Below are 20,096 nucleotides of genomic sequence, written 5' to 3' on the forward strand. Positions count from 1 at the left end.
GCCCCTTAAATCTGCCTGAAATCATATTTACCTGCAGTAACCAAGTTCTCCCGAAGACTATTCAAAATGTTTGAACAATAAGGACTTAGTGGAATTTGGCTTTGGTCTTTGAGAGAGAGAGAGAGAGAGAGAGAGAGAGAGATAGCGCATACAAGCAGTGTTTACACTGAAATTTCTCCTATGGTTGTGGTCACACCATCGCAAGCATAACCTACTGGTGAGTGAGTGCTTCAGGTCCCTCCAAGTGCCTGATCCATGGAGGTTGAGAGTCTTCCTAGCTAGACTGTTTGGCTCTTTAGCTCAAGCTAACTCTTTCAGCTCTGGAAGTCCCCAGTTCAATCTCCAATGTGTTGGCCAAGATGGTGACCATCACATAAGCACTAATGTAAACAGGTCATTGGCAATCTACTACCAAAGTTTCTAACTACATTCAGAGCACATGTAGATGACAGTGGTAAAAGCCAGTGGTCAGTCTACATAAACACTCCCCATCCATGCTATGCTACCATAAGCAGAACTGCACTGATACAGCAATGGTAGAAAAATTACAAAAAAAAATTGGGTCCAAAAAAGAACAGAGAACCAAAGATGAGCAAAGAGAACTTAAAGCTTCGCAAAACAAGAGAAACAGAGTTAAAGAGAAACAAAAATACAGATGCAAGCTAAGGGTCCCACATTAAAAATCTTTAAGACCAACTAAAATAAATTTACCCATAATACAGATATTAAAAAGAACCCATCCCTCAGAGAGGGAAAGATATGCTGAAATATTAAGAGTAAAGAGAAAAAAAAATCGATCATTCTCCAAATTCCCAAAGGCAACATAAATGATTCTCTCTGTTGCAGCAAATATACAATAAGGTAAAACCCACTCTAACATATATATTTTTTCTACTAAAGTTTTACAAAATCACATCTAATAGATAGCATTATCTGGTTTTCTAGACAGTAACCTAATAAAACTTCCGTTGCATTTTCCCACGCCATCTCTGACTCAGTAGCTCTGGGATTAGATGGTGATATGGTCATTGAAAGTATACTTGTAGAATCCACTGTTTCAAACAGATTCCCAGCTCCCCACCAGGATCTTACTTGCCAAGTTCAGCAGAGCAAGGTCAGGCAGTTATGACTCTGTCTCCTCCATAGGAACCTGCACCTTTTGGGCTCATTTGTTCTTAGCTGGTAAGGCAGCAGTTCACTGATCTGCCATTGTAATTTATTCTGAATGCTAGAAAAACCTGCACTAGTGTGAAGCTGAAAGGTACCTGGGATATTTTTTTTAGTTCATGTGAACAAATAAATAATGATATGGTAGCAACTTTGTAGGCTGGAGTTCCTTGTAGTGGAATTAGATGGTCTTAACCCCTTTCTAAAACTAGGCATGGATTAGAGAGCAAGTGGGGTAAAGGCACATGGCATGAGGCAAATATGCTTGGGACAGGCTTGTGGTCTGGCTCAAGCACGATATGAAACATCTCTCTACTGGTGGGCGCATCTGCCAGCAGAAGGATTGGTCTTGTGATATAGTGAAGGAGATTCCAACTCCCATTATTTGTACCCTTGTTTTGACCTACAGGGTGTCTACTCTTTGATTTAATTGTCATTGCTGGGATTAAAATTTGCTGGGTAACCCCAGGTTTGCGTCAAATTTAATAAAGTTGCAACCACAGGCTTCTACAATGAAACAGGTGTGACAGTAAAACCCGGACAAGTGGCAGTAGAAATAGAGTGACAGGCTATTTTAACTTAAAATTTTCAAGCTAAACAGTAGATTCAGTTTTAGGGGTTTGTTTTTTAGATTTACATTCAAGAGATAACATGAGATATTTTCCATTGCAAGATCCACAAAGTTAGAGTGCTTTAAAATATCTTAGCATTTGCACATACCCTTCACAATTAAATTCTCTCTTTCATTGTCTAATTTTAGAACATGACCTGAACCTGCCTCTCCAGTCACTCACTCACTCTTCTCTTATTTCAGTTATATTGACCATTACTGTGTGCCTGCCATCTGTTTTATTGTTTTATAAAGTCTTGGTTTTATTTATTGGAAGGTGCTACCTGGATTTATATTGTTTCACACAAAAGTAAAATGTAGGTGGATTAGGCAAACCAAACTGAACCTCAACCTTTTCAGGCTAAAGGCCCAATCCACGAGAGTTTTGCCTGTGTAAAGAGTGCAGGATTGAGTCCTAAACGGCAATTAGCATGGGAATAAGTCACTTCCACATCAAAATTTTCTAATGTCATTCTCCTTACGGCATTTGTGTCAAAGCTCAGCTCCTGGGAAAAGGGTGATAAACAGTGGTCATGAAGGAAGCAGACAAAGTCTATTGCATTTCATAGCCTGGAAAACCCATAGTGGCTGCTTTCTACTGGATAAGGATTATAGTAGTATTTCACACTGTGCCAGAAAGTTCAGGAAACATTTCTGCTTTATTCAGCAACATATCACAAAGGGAACAGAGCAAAACTGAAACAGTAACTCACACACACTAGGGTCAACAATATTTCTGAGATTACCAGAAGAAACAGCAGAACAAATAACATGGAAGCTTACGTGAGGTTGTGGAAGCCATAAAAAAAAAAATCTATGCTAAAAGGCTCCCATGTATTTGTTGAAGGAGATTTTTGTAGCCATAACTATCCTCATTTGGTTTGAGCAGGCCTCCACTTTTCAGAAAGGGAGTTTCTTGGAGACAACTTTTGCCCTCAAGACACAGTGACTTTAATGGAAGCTGAATAGAGCAATTCTAATCTAGTCACAATCACAAGCTTAGATGGCATTGGGACAACATGTTGCATATTTTGTAAATATAAATTTCACAGGAGAGTCTTATAAACATTATTTGAAATTAAGCCTTAGCACTGTGATATAGGGAATGTTTCATGTGTGTTAAAGATGTTTTGGTACTGAATATCAAATACAATCATTCCTGTATAGCAAAGCGTATTAGCAGTTTACAAAAACAAGTCACAGACCACTAACACTCAGTCAGACTCTCACACAAACACAAAAAAGGACAAGCAAAGAATGTAGAGAACAAAAATTGTCATTGACCTGATTTGTCAGAGATGTTGGCTGTGACTGGCGTGGTAGAGCAGCTTGTGTTAGCCTTTGCGCTGTCCTTGGAAGAACCAGCTTTTGGTTTATTTTTCGTTGCCTCTAGTGCTTTGACCTTCTTGGCATGTTTACTTCCTTTGTAGTGGGCCTCGGCCTGGCTCTACAAAGGAGAACAAATCAGGCTCATTTTTTGTACTTCCATATAACACAATGGATGATAATGTAGAAAAAATGATACTTTCAATAATAGGCACCATATTATTCCACCTGACAAACTTTAGTAGCACCTTGTTAATTATTTTCCAAAGGTTAATGTGTTTTATATATTCAGAGGGGAAGACTTGTATTTTGACAGAGATTTTAATGAAGAATATGTACTTTCAGCACCTTGGAACATGAGGTTTCAAGTGTATATTAGAATTGACAGCTGCTTATCTAATTCCTTACTGTCATACCCATGAAAGATTTAAACCTCTATGTAAATATAAACACATCCAATATAGAAAACGTCTATTTAATTTTCATGTGCTCTTCCCTAATCTTTATTGCTTATAGTTAGAAAGATATACTCTATGCTGTAACATGATTAAATAATCAATTTTTCTCCTTGACCCAGTACAAGAGTTATAAAGTATTTGCATCATTACACTAATAGCAATTGAAATGGGCATTAATAAGATTATGACTTCACTATTAGATCAAGGGGGAAGGGATGAAAAAAAGAAACATAATTGCTATTAACTTTAATAGCCCCAAATGAAACATACGAAATGCATAAAATGGTTACCAATTTATGTTATATTTTATCAATAGTCCTGTAGAGCTCTTTCCAAAGCCTTAAAATGTTGGAATACGAAGGACAGAAAAGGTTGTACTTCTTATTAGCTTCTTTTCTAAAACGTTATAAAATTTATACTACACAGTTCTGCACAAAATTAGTAATGTAAAATAACGTTTGGTGTATGTTTTGTCAAAGTTATTCATAGAAACTAAGGGCAAAGTTTTCAAATTTACATGCCTAAAGTTAGGCACCTCCATAAGTGTACTGATTTTCAGAGGTTCTGAGCACCCATTGCTCCCATTGATTGTACATACCATCCACCTATAGAAATCAGGCCACTTATTTAGACCCCCAAGTTTGAAAATTTTAAGCTATGGTTTTTTAACACAAAGCTGACTTCCAAAAAAACTAATTTCATTAACAGCCTTTATAGAATAGAAAAGTGCTGAAATATCTTATATTTATACACAATCCATAAGATGTTTTAACATACATTTAAACAGTATTTTTAGCAATAGCTTTGCATTACTAATGAGAGTATCTATTTGTAAAAATCATCCTTTTAAAGATTTGAAACTTCTGTTAAATAGGTGCCACTATTGAAGGACACATATTAACTATGTAAGTTAATATTGTGATTTAATTCAAACTAAAATGTTGAGAGCAATCATGTTTTTCATACTGACACAGATGATCACATCTCAGTGCTCCACATGTAAATATCAGCACAAGAAACATTTACTGTGTTCATGCAAATGTACATTGTTAACATCTCTCTATCATTGGATTAGGACTATTGCATTTTGCTCACTATGTTAAATGAAGCAAACCATGAAACAAACTACACATGCTTTATGAACATTGACTTTGGGAGCCAAACACTTTAGGTGTTCTAAAGCAGCATTGCTATAAAGAGGGCAATTGTATGAGGGCTCAATGTAACTAGGCACCACAGTACAGTCACCATTGGCACAGCATGTAATCACAGAGCCTTATCATGAATGTGGTATGTAAGCAAACAGCAGGAACAAGTGAAACAGACAAGAGAACACACACAAATCTGTGTTCACTAAAGTCTTCATGAAAATTATTGACACCATTAAAATCACCAAGGCATGCAGCTAAAATAGCCACTTAGGTGAGATGAAGTACTTATACTGATGTATATTGCAGCAGCATAGGTGAGTAAAATAAAAGGAAATGCTTTCTGCTCTAAAGGAACAGAATAGACTGCATGTTCTACCAGACTGTATACTTCTGAAAAAGTTTTGCTAAGCAAGTGTTCAGCAATGAGAAATACGAGATTAACTGTACTCTGCAAACCTTTCCAAGAAACTAACAACCTAATATTAAAATACTGGGTACAATATTTACAGTACAGATTCTAACAATTAGTTGTGATGAAACTACTCTAGACTTCAAAACCTCTGCAGTATTAACATATAATAAGACACAATGCAAAGATTATAGAGCAGCAGCTAACTGTACAGCATAATCACTACTTTACATACGGTATTTAAAGGGACACTTAACTTGAATTTTTTGAAACTAATTTCAAAAAATTCAGCTTTCTGATAAAGCACCCTTTAAATAGTATGTCCTGATTTAAAAAAAAGAAATCTTAATTTTTAAAGGGTTTTTCTACTCCCCTATTTAGGTTTAGAAAGGGTCTTTAGCTAGGGGAAAACCACCACCAAATTTTTAGATTCAAATATGATTTTCAAGTTGATGGTGTCCCCTTAAATATTTTAACTACAATTATGCTCAATGCATACATGTTCTGGTGACAAGATCATGTGCTGCCTGAGGCCAAAATCTATAACATAAAAAACATAGGGGCACCAAAGAGAAAGGCTTACTACATCAGTACATTGCTAATAAGCCTTTCTGCTGATATTTGCAATGAAAGTACCTGCAACATCATACTACTGTTTTTGATTCACTTCATTCAATCGTCATCTATTGTACAAGAGACCTGTTGAAAACAAACAAGTCCAGATAGAATTAAAACTAATGTAAGCTTTTTATAAATATATGCAAAGCCTTCACTGAATTCTGCTGGGTAGCTCAGCCATAGTATTTCATTTTTGATTTCCACTAGATGGTAATTATATCTATGTATTATCACACAATCACAAATTCATAGTTTATAAGACCAGATGGAACCATTGTGATCATCTACTCTGATCTCTTACATAACTCAGGCCATAGGACTTCCAAAAATTAATTCTGCTTGAATTAGAACATATCTTTTAGAAAAGCATCGCTCTGGATTTAAAAGTTACCGGTGATGGAGAATCCCACACAATGCTGGGTAAATTGTACCAATGATTAATTTACACCTTATATCCAGTGAGAATTTGTCTAGTTTCAGTTACCGGCTATTGGATTTTATTATACCTTTGTCCGCCAGATTGAAGAGTCCTCTACTATCAAATTTCTATTCCCGATGTAGGTACTTAAAGACTGATCAAGACACCCCTTAACCTTCACTTTGTTAAGCTAAATTAGCTGAGCTGGAATCTCTCTCTCATTTTCATGACTTATCTCTGAACTCTCTCCAATTTTTCAACATCCTTCTTGAAGCGTGGACACCACAAATGGACACAGCATTCCAGTAATGGTCACACTAGTGACCAATAGAAATATATTCATATTCCTACTCAAGATTTTCCTGTTTATGTATCCTGGGCCATATTAATCCTTTTGACCACAGCATCACACAGACCCCATGTATAGCTGATTATCCACCATCCCCCCAAGTTTTTCTTCAGAATCACTGCTTCCCAAGGTCGAGTTCCCTATCCTGTCAGTATGGCCGGCACTTTTTGTTCCTGGATGCCTGGCTCTACATTTGGCTGTACTGAAATGCATTTGGTTGAAATGCTTGTGCCCAGTTTACCAAGTGATCCAGATTGATTTGTATCAGTGACTTGTCCTCTTCACTATTTACCACTCCTCTAATCTTTGTGTCATCTGTAAACTTCATCAATAATGATTTTAAGTGTTCTTCCAGGTCATCGATAAAAAAATGTTAGCTAGTGTAAGGCCAAGGACCAATAACACTTCTAAATCTTGACGTCTTCAATAAAGATTGTACTAGTTCAGCAATAGATTATAAGACATTATTTTGTCCCTTGCAAACCTATTACTAATATTTGGCATTATTTATCTTACAGAGAAAATATACAAAATATAGACTCAATCACACAACCTTTATGCCAGAAAAACTCCCAACAGGCTGTATACAGAATACAAGAACTAGCCTTATGTGAAACAGATTAACTTTCATAGGATTAAATTAGACTGTATCAGAATTTTAAGGGAAAAATCATAACGAACATTCTTATATTTCAGCATTTTCACAATTGTGCCATCCTGGAATAAAAACACTTAAATTAATGATAATCAAAAGTAGGCAACATAGTACAATTTTTAAAGGTAAAGGTCATTTGTAGTTTTAAGTATATACTTTTAGCTGTAATACAACTTTTCAGCTAACTAGCAATCTTGTTTTTCATTTCCATAGCATATATTTCAATGCTGAAATTACTCTACAGAGTCAAAAACTTGGCAAAAGGAGACAATTGCTTGTAGCATGCAAAAGCTGCCACAGATCATTATATTTAGAAAAAGCACTAGCAATTATATGATTGTTTAAACATATAGAATTTAATAGTTTTGCAAATTATTTGCCAACTGTAATTTGAGGCTGGGCTTTTCTAAGAAGCCTAAAGAAACCTAACTCTATTATACTCCTTAGAAAAGCCCAGCCTGAGTGTTAATTTGGGGGTTAATTTATGGAATCTAGGTAATCAAAACTGGTATTTTTGACTAATATTTATTTTGAACCACTATTTTCTACTGGGAGTAATTATTAGCAAGGATTTATAATACAAGATACCAGTTATAATATCTTCGTTTTATATTTCATTTTTGTTTGAAACTCATTGTAAAGTCACTGGAGATGCATAACACATAAAACATTGCAAACTTTAGTTACAGTTTTAGATGACCTTATATTTTCAAAACTACATATCCTTTTACGTTATTGGCATATACCAGTAGCAGTACCAGATGAAAAAAAAATCCATACAGTGTTTATAATTACTATGATACAGATAGTAAATTGTTAACTGTTAGCATTTTACCCAAGGATTATCCTACAGAATTAAAAACAGGCATTAATTTTTTAACACAATTTTTGCATATAAGGTTAAAAAAGCCAAATGTGAAATTAGCCTATGTTTTATTAGATACATAATTTGCTACTTAGAGATTAAAACCCAATAGAAAATAAAACAATACAGAAAGTTAATATATTAGCTCTACAATATTTCAGGGGCAAACTGAAGGGACATTTTTGGCAATAGTTAATTTGGGCCAAATTAAATTAATTTAATTCATGCAAATTCTATACCAGAAATATCAATATTACACACAAAAAAGCAAGGTTAAACAAACACACACTACTAGGGATTTCCCTACACCCCCCCGAATTCCTCCAACATCCCGCCCCCAGTCAACTAGTTACATGCAGTGTTGCCAGTTTAGTCATTGGTTGGACATTTGAATTGAAACTGAAACATTAATACACATTTTAAAAGCATATAAAGTGTATGATAAAATACTTGTACCTGAAACAGTATAATAGGCTTGAAAAATATGAACAAAGACTAGCTTCTTTACACAGCTGTTTTTTCTGACAATGTTGGCACATTTGTTTAGGCAATGCTGGCCAACCTTATCATTATCAAATCATGATTTGTAAGCAAGGTCTGAATGAGCTCTCCCCTGAAAGCTAGTGATGAACCGGGGTAGGGGGAAGGCTTCAGGACCAGACTGTATTTACATGAACTCACTTACTCTGCCTATGTATCCAGCAGACAGAGCTGTGTTGCCCATTCCCATTTCTCCACCCACTGGTTCCCAATCCCATTCTCACCCCCACCCCTGAACTCCTTGTCTGATCTCAGGGTTATCCTCCCATCCAACTTGAGCCCAGTCCCCACCATTTCCCTCAACTCCCAGTTTTCTCGTCCAACCTGTTCCATCCTTCTTCCCTGACCCCATATTCCCAGGCCAAATCTGCTTGCTCAACCAGTTCTGGCCTCCCATCACCCCCCACGGCTCCCCATTCCCAGCCACCCCAGCTCTATCACCCCCAGTATTTTTCCCAGTCACTCCCGCCATCCCATCACAGTCCCATCAGACTCCTTGTTACCTCATGCATTCAAATCAAAGAGCTTCTTCCTTCAAACTGTCTTGGTACCTGCTTGGGGGGAGGGGGAGGGATATCTTTCAAAGCACAGGAGAGGCAGCCTCCCTGCTCCCAGTTTTAGTGCCTGGCCTCCCTTGGCCTGAGCAGCTGGGAGAGGAAATTACACGGAAAATCCAGCTTTGCCCCTTGTAGTCTTGGGCTGGCACACATTCATTCACTCATTGGTGATGGCCATGTGCAGTCTGATCAGCACTAGGAGCTATGAGAGGCTTGTGCATGCTCAGGGAGAATGGAAATTCAAATCTGTTACCTGGTAAAAGTGAAGCTTGCCTGACCCATGATTTTTCAAATGTTTATAACTTGCCCAAATTTGGGGAGATTTTCATGGGGACAGCAAAAGGCACACCCCTAACACAAAGTTCACATATCTAGCAAATTTCAAGTCCCAACACCATGCATCAAGGTGCAAGACCGGTTTAAAGAAAAGATCACCAGCATTTTTAACTTGGGTAAAACAATATATTTTCCTCTATCGTTGTTCTCAGAAACAGCTGAAATTTAAAAACAATTATACATGCATGCATGCAGACTGGCATGGATATTTCCGCTTGAAATGGTTAAAGTTAGGCAAAGTTTAAGCAACTGAAAACAGGGTCTTATAATGGGACATTATAAGGCAACCTTAATCATAGGCAGTGCTACCAGCAAATTTTTCATAAAAGTCATATGGACAAATCCTGGGCCAAAGTGAATCTTTGGAAGGCCATTAACGTGCGGAAACTTGTAAGTTGGGGAGGTCTATGGGAGTTGGAATGGAGGACTGGCTCCTCCTTTCCTTGCTACTTGGTAGTTGCTACTTCATGTTCCTCATGACTGCTGCATCCCCACCTCTGGGGGAAGGAGCATATGGAAAGTGCAGTGGTTTTCAATCAAGGGTCTGGGACTCCCTGGGGGGCTGCGAGCAGGTTTCAGGGGGTCCGCCAAGCAGGGCCGACATTAGACTTGCTTGGGCCCAGGGCAGAAAGCTGAAGTTCCACCTCCTGGGGCTCCAAGCCCCGCCACCCAGGGCTGAAGCAGAAGCCTGAGCAACTTAGCTTCGCAGGGCCCCCTATGGTGTGTGGCCCCAGGCAATTGCTCTGCATGCTAGCCCCTAATGCTGGCCCTGGCTTTTATATGCAGAAAAACAGTTGTTGTGGCACAGGTGGGCTGTGGAGTTTTTATAGCTTTGGGGGGGGGGGGACGAGGGAAGAGGGCGGGCTCAGAAAGAAAAAAGGTTGAGAATCCTTGGGATAGTAGATCCACTTAATCTCAGAGCAATCACCCCATCACTTTTCTCTTCTGCCCTTCTTGCCACATACTGGGGCACAGAGGAAGTTCCACGGCACACAAGGAGTGCGGACTCCTTCATGAGCTGTCTGTAACACGTCCCACAACCTTCCAGAATAAAATGGAACACGGTGCTTTGATTGCATTGAAGAGCTTTTTGTAACAATGACTTGGGCTCCAGGACTCTATGTATTTAATGAGCAATTTATATTCATATTTTAGCATGAAAGTTTCACCTGAAAACTACAAATACACTAGACACTGCATTGTGTACTATAAAGTGAGATCAATATTTGTCACAGTTATTGTTAATAAAACATCTTGTCCTGTACTTTAAATTTGAGACCTGATATTGCTTTTCTTACTCATGCAAAATTTCCATTGACTCCAGTGGAAATTGTGTGTGTAAGGACTGCAGGACTGGGCTATATACTGGTAGGGAGAGCTTGGGTAAGTAAATGATAAACTCAAAATATACAGCAATGTTGAAAAGATGCTTAATAGATCTGTTACTTCACTCTCCGAATGAAACCCAGAAAACAATGTGCCAAAAGTCATTATCCAATGCTATACATCAAGCTATAAATATACCTCATACTTTAAAATCCCTTCTCAAAAAGGCAAAGTATAGAGAAGGTTCTACTCCCTCATCTATAAGTAGAGTATTTTATATACTTAATTCCTATGTTCCAGATTCTGCTCGAGTGTATGCAGGCAGCTCTCGTTAAAGTCAATGAGAGCTATGCGTATGATTGAGGGCAGATTTCGGTCCCATGAATGCAACAGTGAACATCTTAGGAGGAGAAATTATCTGAGTTTAGGAAGATAAAAATATAGTTTTAAATGCAATTGTAAAATGTGGTTAAAAGTGGCAAGTTTACATTGGTCACTATAAGCACTTTTTAATGTTTATTTAAAAAGCAGAATGTCGTACCTAGTATAGTAGGATAAGAGAAAATATTATTTCAAAAGCTTAACTCAGATTTTAGTAGTTAGCTAATGGATAGGACCTTTCGTATTCCTAGAAAGAGGAAATACAGTCTGATTGGATAATGCTACTTAAAAGCAGTGTGCTGGGGGGCTGAAATGGTACCAATTTGAATGAGAAAATTACTGTTTCCAGTAATCTAGAACCAGCCACTTTAAAATGTAGGAACGGGGCTTACAAGTATATGAATATCATATCTCGAAGTTCAAGCTGCCTGTTCAGCAGGCTAACTGACTTAAAGAAAATGCTCGACTTGCCGCTCATCTTTTTTTTTACTCTGAAGAATCTGAATTAGTGTTGTTCTTATTTGTTACAATTCCAGAGAGTGGAAATAAATAGTTCAAAGAGTAATGACTTAATACTCAACCTTTTCCATTGAAATCAAAGGCAGCTGTGGTTGCTCAGCACCTATGAAAATCATGGTAAATAATTAGGTGCCCAAATAAGTTAGATGCCTAACTTTATGCACCCAAGTTTGAAAATTTTGGCCAACTGGCTTCAGAAGGCCAGCCCTATATTCTATATTTCTATAAAAATGCACTTGATATAAAAACGTACTATAAACAGAGCTGATGAGAACATTTTCCACTGAAACTTTTTTGGACAAATATTTTCATCAAAATGAAAAGGTTTCAATATGTGCCAATTTCAATGAAATCTTGTGAAAAAACAAAACAGAGTGTTTGGATAATAGCAAAATGTCCCATTTTAACAAATTTTGAATGAAACATTTTGATTTCTCATTTCAAAATGACTTTTCAAATGAAATTAATTGTTTTATATAAAAACATTTTTAAAGTTTTAAAATGTGGAAATTGGAACAAAATATTTTCATTTTATCAAAATGAAAAGTTTTGATTGACCTGAAATGATTTTTTTAAATTTTGTTTTGTGGGATTTTGATTTGTTTGGTTTTCAATCTGTTTCTGAATGGGGAAAAAAAAAAATCTAAACAGCAAAATTCCCTGTGAAATAGGAAATCCAGTTCCTGACTTGTTCTATTGCCAACATCTAATTCACATTTGTTTAATTTAGAAGTTCAATGTTTCTCTATAAATGATAGAAAAACAATAATTAGTGATTTAAAAGTTTAATGAACATGAACAACTTTAAAATAAAATAGATTTGGAGGCTAACAGTGGGGAAAACCTTTCATAGATTGCCAAAAAGAACTGGAAACACTTACAGACTTGGGCCAGATCCTTCAGAGACTTACATATGTGCTTAACTTTACACACTGCAAGCCACACTGAATTCCATGGGATTCAGTGCATAAAGTTAAGCGCGCGTGTAAGTCTTTATAGGATTTGGACTTTGTGAAAAATTTGTTTGTCTCTTCAGACACCAACATTGCTATGAAATAGCCAAGAATGTTCTGGGTACTGAAATGCCAATAAGCATGCCAGACATACCACACTGTTCTTCAAATCTGTACCCCATAAAGTATCTGCTCATTATCCTTTTGATGAATCTGGCCTTTTAGTGCCATTCAACATCTCTGAATAGTAAGTAAAAGACAAAACAAGCAATGAAAGCTTTATAATACAACAACAACAAAAATCAATCAGCCTTCTAATCTATAAGTATACTGGATTTTAATGAACAGTTTATGATAGGCTATTTCTTTTGAAAACATTTCCCATGGAGAAACACAAACTCCCAGATGTTAAGTTTTTATTTAAAACCTGAAGTTGATTGTTAATTGAGAATTAACATATTCATTTCCCAGTTATGAAGACATCCAGTTTGAAATGTAAACACCAGGATGTTAAAATTGTGGAATGTAATCTACTGGTTTGCATCCAATACATCATCTGTACTACAAATCTTCCTGTTTTATACAAGGAATACATGTACACATTCTTTCCATGACAGCATGAATGCTATCTTATATTATATTGTAACCCTATTAATTGTAAAATATTTTGCTTTACCTATAACTTTTTCATTTTAATTTATTTGTTAAAATAATAAGGATACATCACAGATATTCCTTTGTAATGGCATGACCTTAAAGAAACATTTTAAATCCAAGTAAGACTGTAGAACAAAGGATAATTTATGGGAAACTATGTCATGACTGAAGTCTGACAATAAATTTTAAATAGTCAGCTATTCATTTCACAGTTTACAGGTAAATGAGTTTGAGACTCTCTCGTTGATATATGAAAGAGTAATTAAATGAATTTATCTCAGTAGGGCCAGCCAGTCACATGTAGTCTAAATAAATGACATGCTAGCCTTCCCGTTCTTTTCAATGACAACCTGCAGCAAAATTTCCCTAAACGGAAGGTTCTTGTTTCTGCAGGAGCATGTATTTCTCTGCTTCATCAGGTTCAATTTAAGTGGAAGTCCCCTAGCAATTCAACACTCTAAGCTGACTTTGGATGTTCTGGGTCAGTTCCTGATTAGAAACTTGAAGGCACAATTAAAAACCCAAACAACCTTAACTCTACCCTATAGTGTCACCATGAGGGTGAACAAAACCTTGTATGTCTTAAAAAGCCGTGTCAACATCTAATGTAAACGCTGAAATGCCTTAATCATAATTTTATGGTAATTGCATGGTATCACTGCAGAGTACAGTTAAGGTTGCTCTGATACCTTCAGTGAATATTTCAATACTTTAACTTGTTTGGATTTCCTGTAAGTATAACCTTAATGCTGAAATTTCCTGGGTTCACAGTACTTGGTTTTGGAGTAATTACAGTATCCCTGTAATTTTTTTACCCCTAATTATTGAGACATACTCTCACGCCTTATTCCACCTTGATGTAGTTTTTGTCTGAGAATTAATAAATAAAGCCTCAGAAAACCCCTAACAATTATGTAGTTATAATTCTCATTTTAAGTGTGAAACTAAGCAAATTAAGGGCATGATTTTCAGAAGTGCTGAGCACTCACAATGTCAGTTTAAATCAATGGGAGCAGTGGGTTCTCAGCACCTCCCAAACTCAACCTGGAGTAACTGGGAAGAGAATTCAGATCTTTTGACTCCAGGGTTTGTGCTTTAACCACAAGAGAGATGGATTGTGGCCCACCAAAGAAATTGGCACCTTCTTTGTGAGCTTTTAATTGTTCTGACTTATAATTGTTGAAGTCATTTATACTGGATACACACATAGACGCACGTAGGGATTGCAAATGTTCTCACACAGTGTCATGGGGTATCCAACCCACATAAGCACTAAGCAAATTAATGTGGGCCCAAAGGGGCCAATTTACCTTATATGCTGCACCTGGAAGGAAGTCAGGGATTGATAAGGCCTAATTGCAGACAAAGCCCAGCTGGGGGAGGAACTGGGATTGGAGTGTAAAGCCAGGAAATGAAAGCAGGAAGGGGCTGTGCGGAGGAGGTCTGCTGCCATTTCCTGGAGTGAAAGGGATTTGGCCAAGGACAAGGAGGAAATCCAGGGGAAGAGAAAGCATTGGGGTCCTGCCCTGTACTAGAGAGTCTGGCAAGAGGCTGAGAGGGATGAAGTAGCCATGGAAAGCAGAGGACTCTCCAGCAGTAAACCCAGAGATAGGCAAGGAAATAAAGATGTGAGGTAGGAAGGAGCCCAGGGAAACAACACCAGGATTTTAGATCGGAGCAGACGTAGGTTGGTAATCATAGGGTCCCTGGGCTGGAACCCAGAACAATGGGCAGGCCTGGGTTCCTCTACCCATCACTAGAAAGTGGCACAGGACCTGGAGACTTGGAATGGAAGACGGTATGAGAGAGTCTGGACATGTGTGTGACAGGATGTTATTACCCCAAAAGGAGGAGGACTATATAATAACCTGGCCAGAGAGCTGAGTCACAAAATGGGAGTGTGCCAAGTCATGGGGGGCGGGGGGGAAGAGACACAATGCGAGCAATCGATGGAAAGGTGTACCGGATAGAGCAAAAGCTAATTCCCAGACCCAGCTACAAGGAGGCGAACCTGCCGTGAGTAGAACCCCTTCACACATGGACACACATCTTGCTTTTTTACATAAAGCAGGAAACCCAGTATTACAGAAACATAGATTGTTAGATACTTTTTTTTTTTTTTTTTTTTTTGCATCATGACAGCAAAATTTGCAGATATTTCAGGCCAAACACTGCCCTGGTGCGAGTGCAATGCCTTTAAAGCCCATGTAATCACATTTATGTACGAAGACTGGATTAAGTTTTTCTAGGTTCTGATCCTGCAACTGCTTATTCATGTGCTTAACTTCAAACATGCAAGTAGTCCCATTGAAGTCATTGAGACTAGTCACACACTTACACACATGCTTAATTTTACAGGCTGAGAGTTGTAGTGAAGCATTAACATCCCACATGAATTCACATTTTAATTCACTCCACATCATGAGCTATCAAACTTGCTTCCATAAAATAGTAAATTGCCCACCAAATATTTGATTACATAGAATATTTGGTAAAATATAAAAACTATCACTTTATAACAGCATGTACATTTGAGTGTTCATATATTATTGCAGATTTCAGAATAAAACTATTTTCTATATAATCTCTACTAAATTTGTTTGTCAAACAGTAAAATAGAATTTAAAAAGAATCTTCCAGATTGAGTAATTTTCCTGAAATTAATTAAAGGCTGAGTTGAGGAAAAATTCAAAGTTAAAGTGTAACTTTAGTTACAATGCAGCTATACATTAAATATTTTTTAAATTCTGATTTCACAATGTTAATTGTTGGAAAATAAAGTAATTCTATTTAAAGCCTGGTTCCCCCAAATAGTAACTTAAAATAGGGTACTATTGAAAAGGACAAGGAAAGAACAGAGAGAAACAGTGCAAATCAGACCCTTAATAAGTAAGTGCTATGCTTTAAAAATCCGACTGAACTTAGTTAGAAGCTTTATTCAATAGCTGCTATTGAACAGAACTTTCAGCACATTATGTCCCTGCACCCTGTAATCACGCAATATTTCTGTCATGTTGAAGCTAAAAATGTTCATCATTTTGTCAGCTCTGTCTACAAAGCTGAGAATTACCTTCACAAAGCTCCTGAGATTTATGCTTTTAATTACCTCCTATCTGCTTCACTGCCTCGAAACCCAAAGAATCAATATAAATAGTCTTATTTATATGGAAAATGTAAAATGTTTGACAAAAGCAGGCTATAGTTTTGTAGATTTCTATTTGATGTTATTGATTCTCTTGTGTTATTTTTTTTGACAGCACCAGCTAGTCATTCAAACTTACCAAGTTACCATTTATCCAGTAACCTTTATTTAAACTTCAAAAACTTGCCTTTTGGCTACTTATACTTAAAAAACAAAACAATCATCATCATGGTATCTTTTTAATTAATCCGCTATTACTGAATTCAATTCTGATGTGGCCTTCAGCATCTCTGAGGGCCTGGATTTGTCGCCCTGCAATAAAATCTGCCTTCTCGGAGTTGCTTGTAAAATTTGTTTTCTTTCCTGAATCGAGTCCCTCTTAGTTGACACCACAATGTGCTACTGAGCTACCTTGATACTCATTATACTGCCATATTTCACAGAAATCGAGTTAGCTTTTAATTGTGAAATTATTACTCTCTCTAAAGACTTAAACTGGAGCTAGCGCTTGTTGAGCAGCCAAAGACCTTTCCCCCAAGAGATGGTGTATGTGTGTGGGGAGGAAGCAAACACACACATCTTTGCTTTATAGGTGATCAATAACTGGTAATGTTCAGATTTTAAAAGGAAGATGATTGGACACATGTACATAAAGAATGGACTCGTGAGCCTGTTTGTTGGAGGGGAGGGGCTAGTGGGGCACGGGGAGGAAAGAGAATTGACCGAGGCAATGTAAGGGAATAGATCTTGCACTCAGTGCTTTCACAGTGCCCCGGCTCCAACACTTCCAGTGAAGAATCAACACAAAGTGAAGAGGACAAGAGAGCAGAAAAATTATTTGACCATAAACCGAAGACCCTTATGTAAGAAGAAAAAGAAGCATGATGCTTTGCAGAAGCCAAACAGATGCCTTTGCAGCTGTGACTTTCTCTTCTGTTGTGGCTGCATGTTGAATTTTCAGACACTTCTAATAGCGTAGCTGTCTCAGGGACAAGGCTAAGGCTCTACAGCTGGTATGGGGACTAGTGCCACATGGCAGCTGGTGGGAGAAGTCGTAGACTGGTCTGGTGGCCAGAATAAAGAAGAAGAATCAGCCAAGAGCAGACAGAAAGCGAGCCCGGGTGGGATAGGAAGTTGTGATTTTTTTCTCCCTTTCCCCATTGCTACTTGGCCCTCTGCTGGATGACACAGAGGATCCAGCCAATTTGAGCAAGCTGCTGGCTTGACTGAGAGCTACTGTAATGCAACTGATTAATAACAACAAACCAGACAATATATACTAAATATCAAAGCATTTTTTATGAAAGCTTATCTATCCATCTGGGCATGCCATAATATGAGAGCACTATTAGAATTTTGAGAGAGGAAAAAAAGCACTTTCAAAACACTCACATGCTGGCTCTATCTCAATTTTAGGTGGGTTCTCGTTTCTGGCTTCTAGGTCTCCCAATGCAATCCCACTTCTTGCTTTGGCCACCTCTACTGGAGCAGGCACAAAACAGTCTGGGGCACTATAGCAGCTGTTCCACGTGCATTCCTTATTTGTAAAAACTGTTTTTCTGTGAGAAGCTGAGAATTGTGCATTAAACTCAGAGAACAGTAAATGCATTTTACTTTAAATTTACGATTTCATTTTTCTGAGGAGGCCATTGTGCCATGTGCCCCAGTGTGGAGTCTCCACACCATTTTCCCACTGGCCTTTCATTGCTGAGATAATGTCCATTTGGAAGGCTTAACTTAGTAATGTATTGTTTGCTATCTTGCAGAAGTTAATGTGGGAAGAATAAGCTCGATTAAGAGATACGTTTACATTTTGATTTGATGATGAAGAGGTCTGTGGTTATTCTAATATTCTGTAGAAGCAAATCCCATAGCTGCAGAGATGGCTTGATCCCCTTCATGTACATGTTCCACACTAGGCACTGCCAACAAGAGTTCCTGAGGAATACAGCTCTCCAGATTGGCTTTGGTCACAGAGAAAACGGTGCTCTCAAAGATATTTGGCACTCAATCCATTTAGGGTTTTAATAACTAAGAGCAGGGCTTTATATTGGATCCAGAATTTCACAACAAGGATACTGTAGTGTGGGGAACACAAGTAATGGGTTATGATGCCCCAGGGTCATTATAAAAAGGGCTGCTGCATTTTGTTCCACCTGGAGTTTCTTTGAGTTATTCACCTTCAGTCCCAGCCACTGCATGTTGCAGAAGCTGAGCCTGGAAATGATAAAATCATGCATCAGGATATCGAGGTCAAGATCAGACAGGAAGGTATTTTTGACCCATGAGACTTTGGTGCTCAGCCTCAGTGAGGGGCTGAGAATGAATCACAGACCGCATATATCACCTTGATGATCATAGGGTTGATGCCCTCAAAGCACAGAGAAATGTTCTCAAAACATTTCATTTTACAGATCGCATAAACTTTATCTTGGCTAAAATAACTTTCAGCCAGTGTCCTTTCACCCATACTAATATTGTTCAGATACCTGAAGAGTTGGGAGACTTGGTGCTCAGTGAAGGAAATGCAGAAGTGGACATAAGCTACATATTTCTGGTATTAAATCCACGGCATCCTACAATCTCCTCAAGAGATTTAGGGTTGGATTTTCAAAGCCACCAAGGAGATTTGAATGCCCAGTTCCTATTAACTGCCACAGACCATTTACTTGTGGAGTTCTATCCTATCCAAAATATAGCCTAAAAGTGGGGAATAGGATTAAGCATTATGTGACCCCACAGGTAAGGCATTTAAGGCAGAGGAGTAGCTATCCATTACATACCTGAGATCAATCCAAGAGAAAGGATTGGAGTCAGCACAATGCAAGTCAATCCACCTCTGTTAGGTTGATTTAGTAATGCCTTGTGATCACCTGTGTTAAATGCTTCTGATAAATCTAGCAGTGTGTGGATGGCCATCCACCAAAACTGACCACTGTCAGTAATAATCACTTCCTAGCTATAAAGGGATGCTTCTCTATTCTTATTGTTCTTGATGTCTCTACAAGTTTCCACTATTCATCATCTTTCATTCTCCGATTCCTCTCCTCTCTTATTTCCCATGACTGTTGGTTCTTTTCCTACCTTGCAGCTCAATCATCCAACATCTCCTTCAGTGGCTCCTCATCTTTCTCTTCCCATATCTGTCCCCATACCTCAGCCCCTACTTTCTCTCTCTGTATTTTCCCTTGGAAATCTTACCTACTCCATGTGCTCAACCATCTCATCAGCTGCCACCTCCATCCACATGATTCTCAGATCTCGCTCCCCATCTCTGAAACCTCCATCTATGTCCAGTGTAGCATCAACTGTCTCTCTAACATCTCTCTAGGTTGCCTCACCACCATCTCAGATGCAGACTCTCCTAAACTGAATTTCTTATCTTCCCTCTAGTCCCTCTCCACCACCTCCCTTTTCTGTCACAATTGACAACTCTACTGACCTTCCTGTCTCCCAGGCTCATAATCTTGGTGTCATCTTCCATTCTTCTCTCTCCTTTTACCCCCATATGCAGTCTTCTCACTAAATCCTGTCAATTCTTCCTCTTTAATAGCACCAAAATCCACCCTTTAAAAAAAGCAAAGATAATTAGTTGCCCATTGGACTTTAGCCTCTTCCATGCTAGCTACTGTCACAGGGGAAAATAGGCTGAATTTGTT

General features: G+C 38.0%; 1 protein-coding gene across 4 annotated transcripts in view; it reads right to left on the minus strand.

Annotated features, from left to right (window-relative positions):
- The window catches only part of ZNF385B (zinc finger protein 385B), a 240,519-nt gene that overhangs the window by 26,679 nt on the left and 193,744 nt on the right, over positions 1-20,096 (minus strand). For 3 of the 4 annotated variants that reach the window (XM_024204029.3, XM_024204036.3, XM_024204031.1), the window contains one exon: positions 3,062-3,224. In XM_024204029.3, coding sequence (XP_024059797.1) covers positions 3,062-3,224 — 163 coding nt within the window. Of the gene's footprint in view, positions 1-3,061; positions 3,225-19,879; positions 20,005-20,096 lie in introns of all 4 variants that reach the window. The other variant, XM_024204037.1, reaches the window with a different exon arrangement.

Source organism: Terrapene carolina, unplaced genomic scaffold (genome assembly GCF_002925995.2).
Source record: "Terrapene carolina triunguis isolate 2854851 unplaced genomic scaffold, T_m_triunguis-2.0 Scaffold62, whole genome shotgun sequence".
Classification (NCBI taxonomy): Eukaryota; Metazoa; Chordata; order Testudines; family Emydidae; genus Terrapene; species Terrapene triunguis.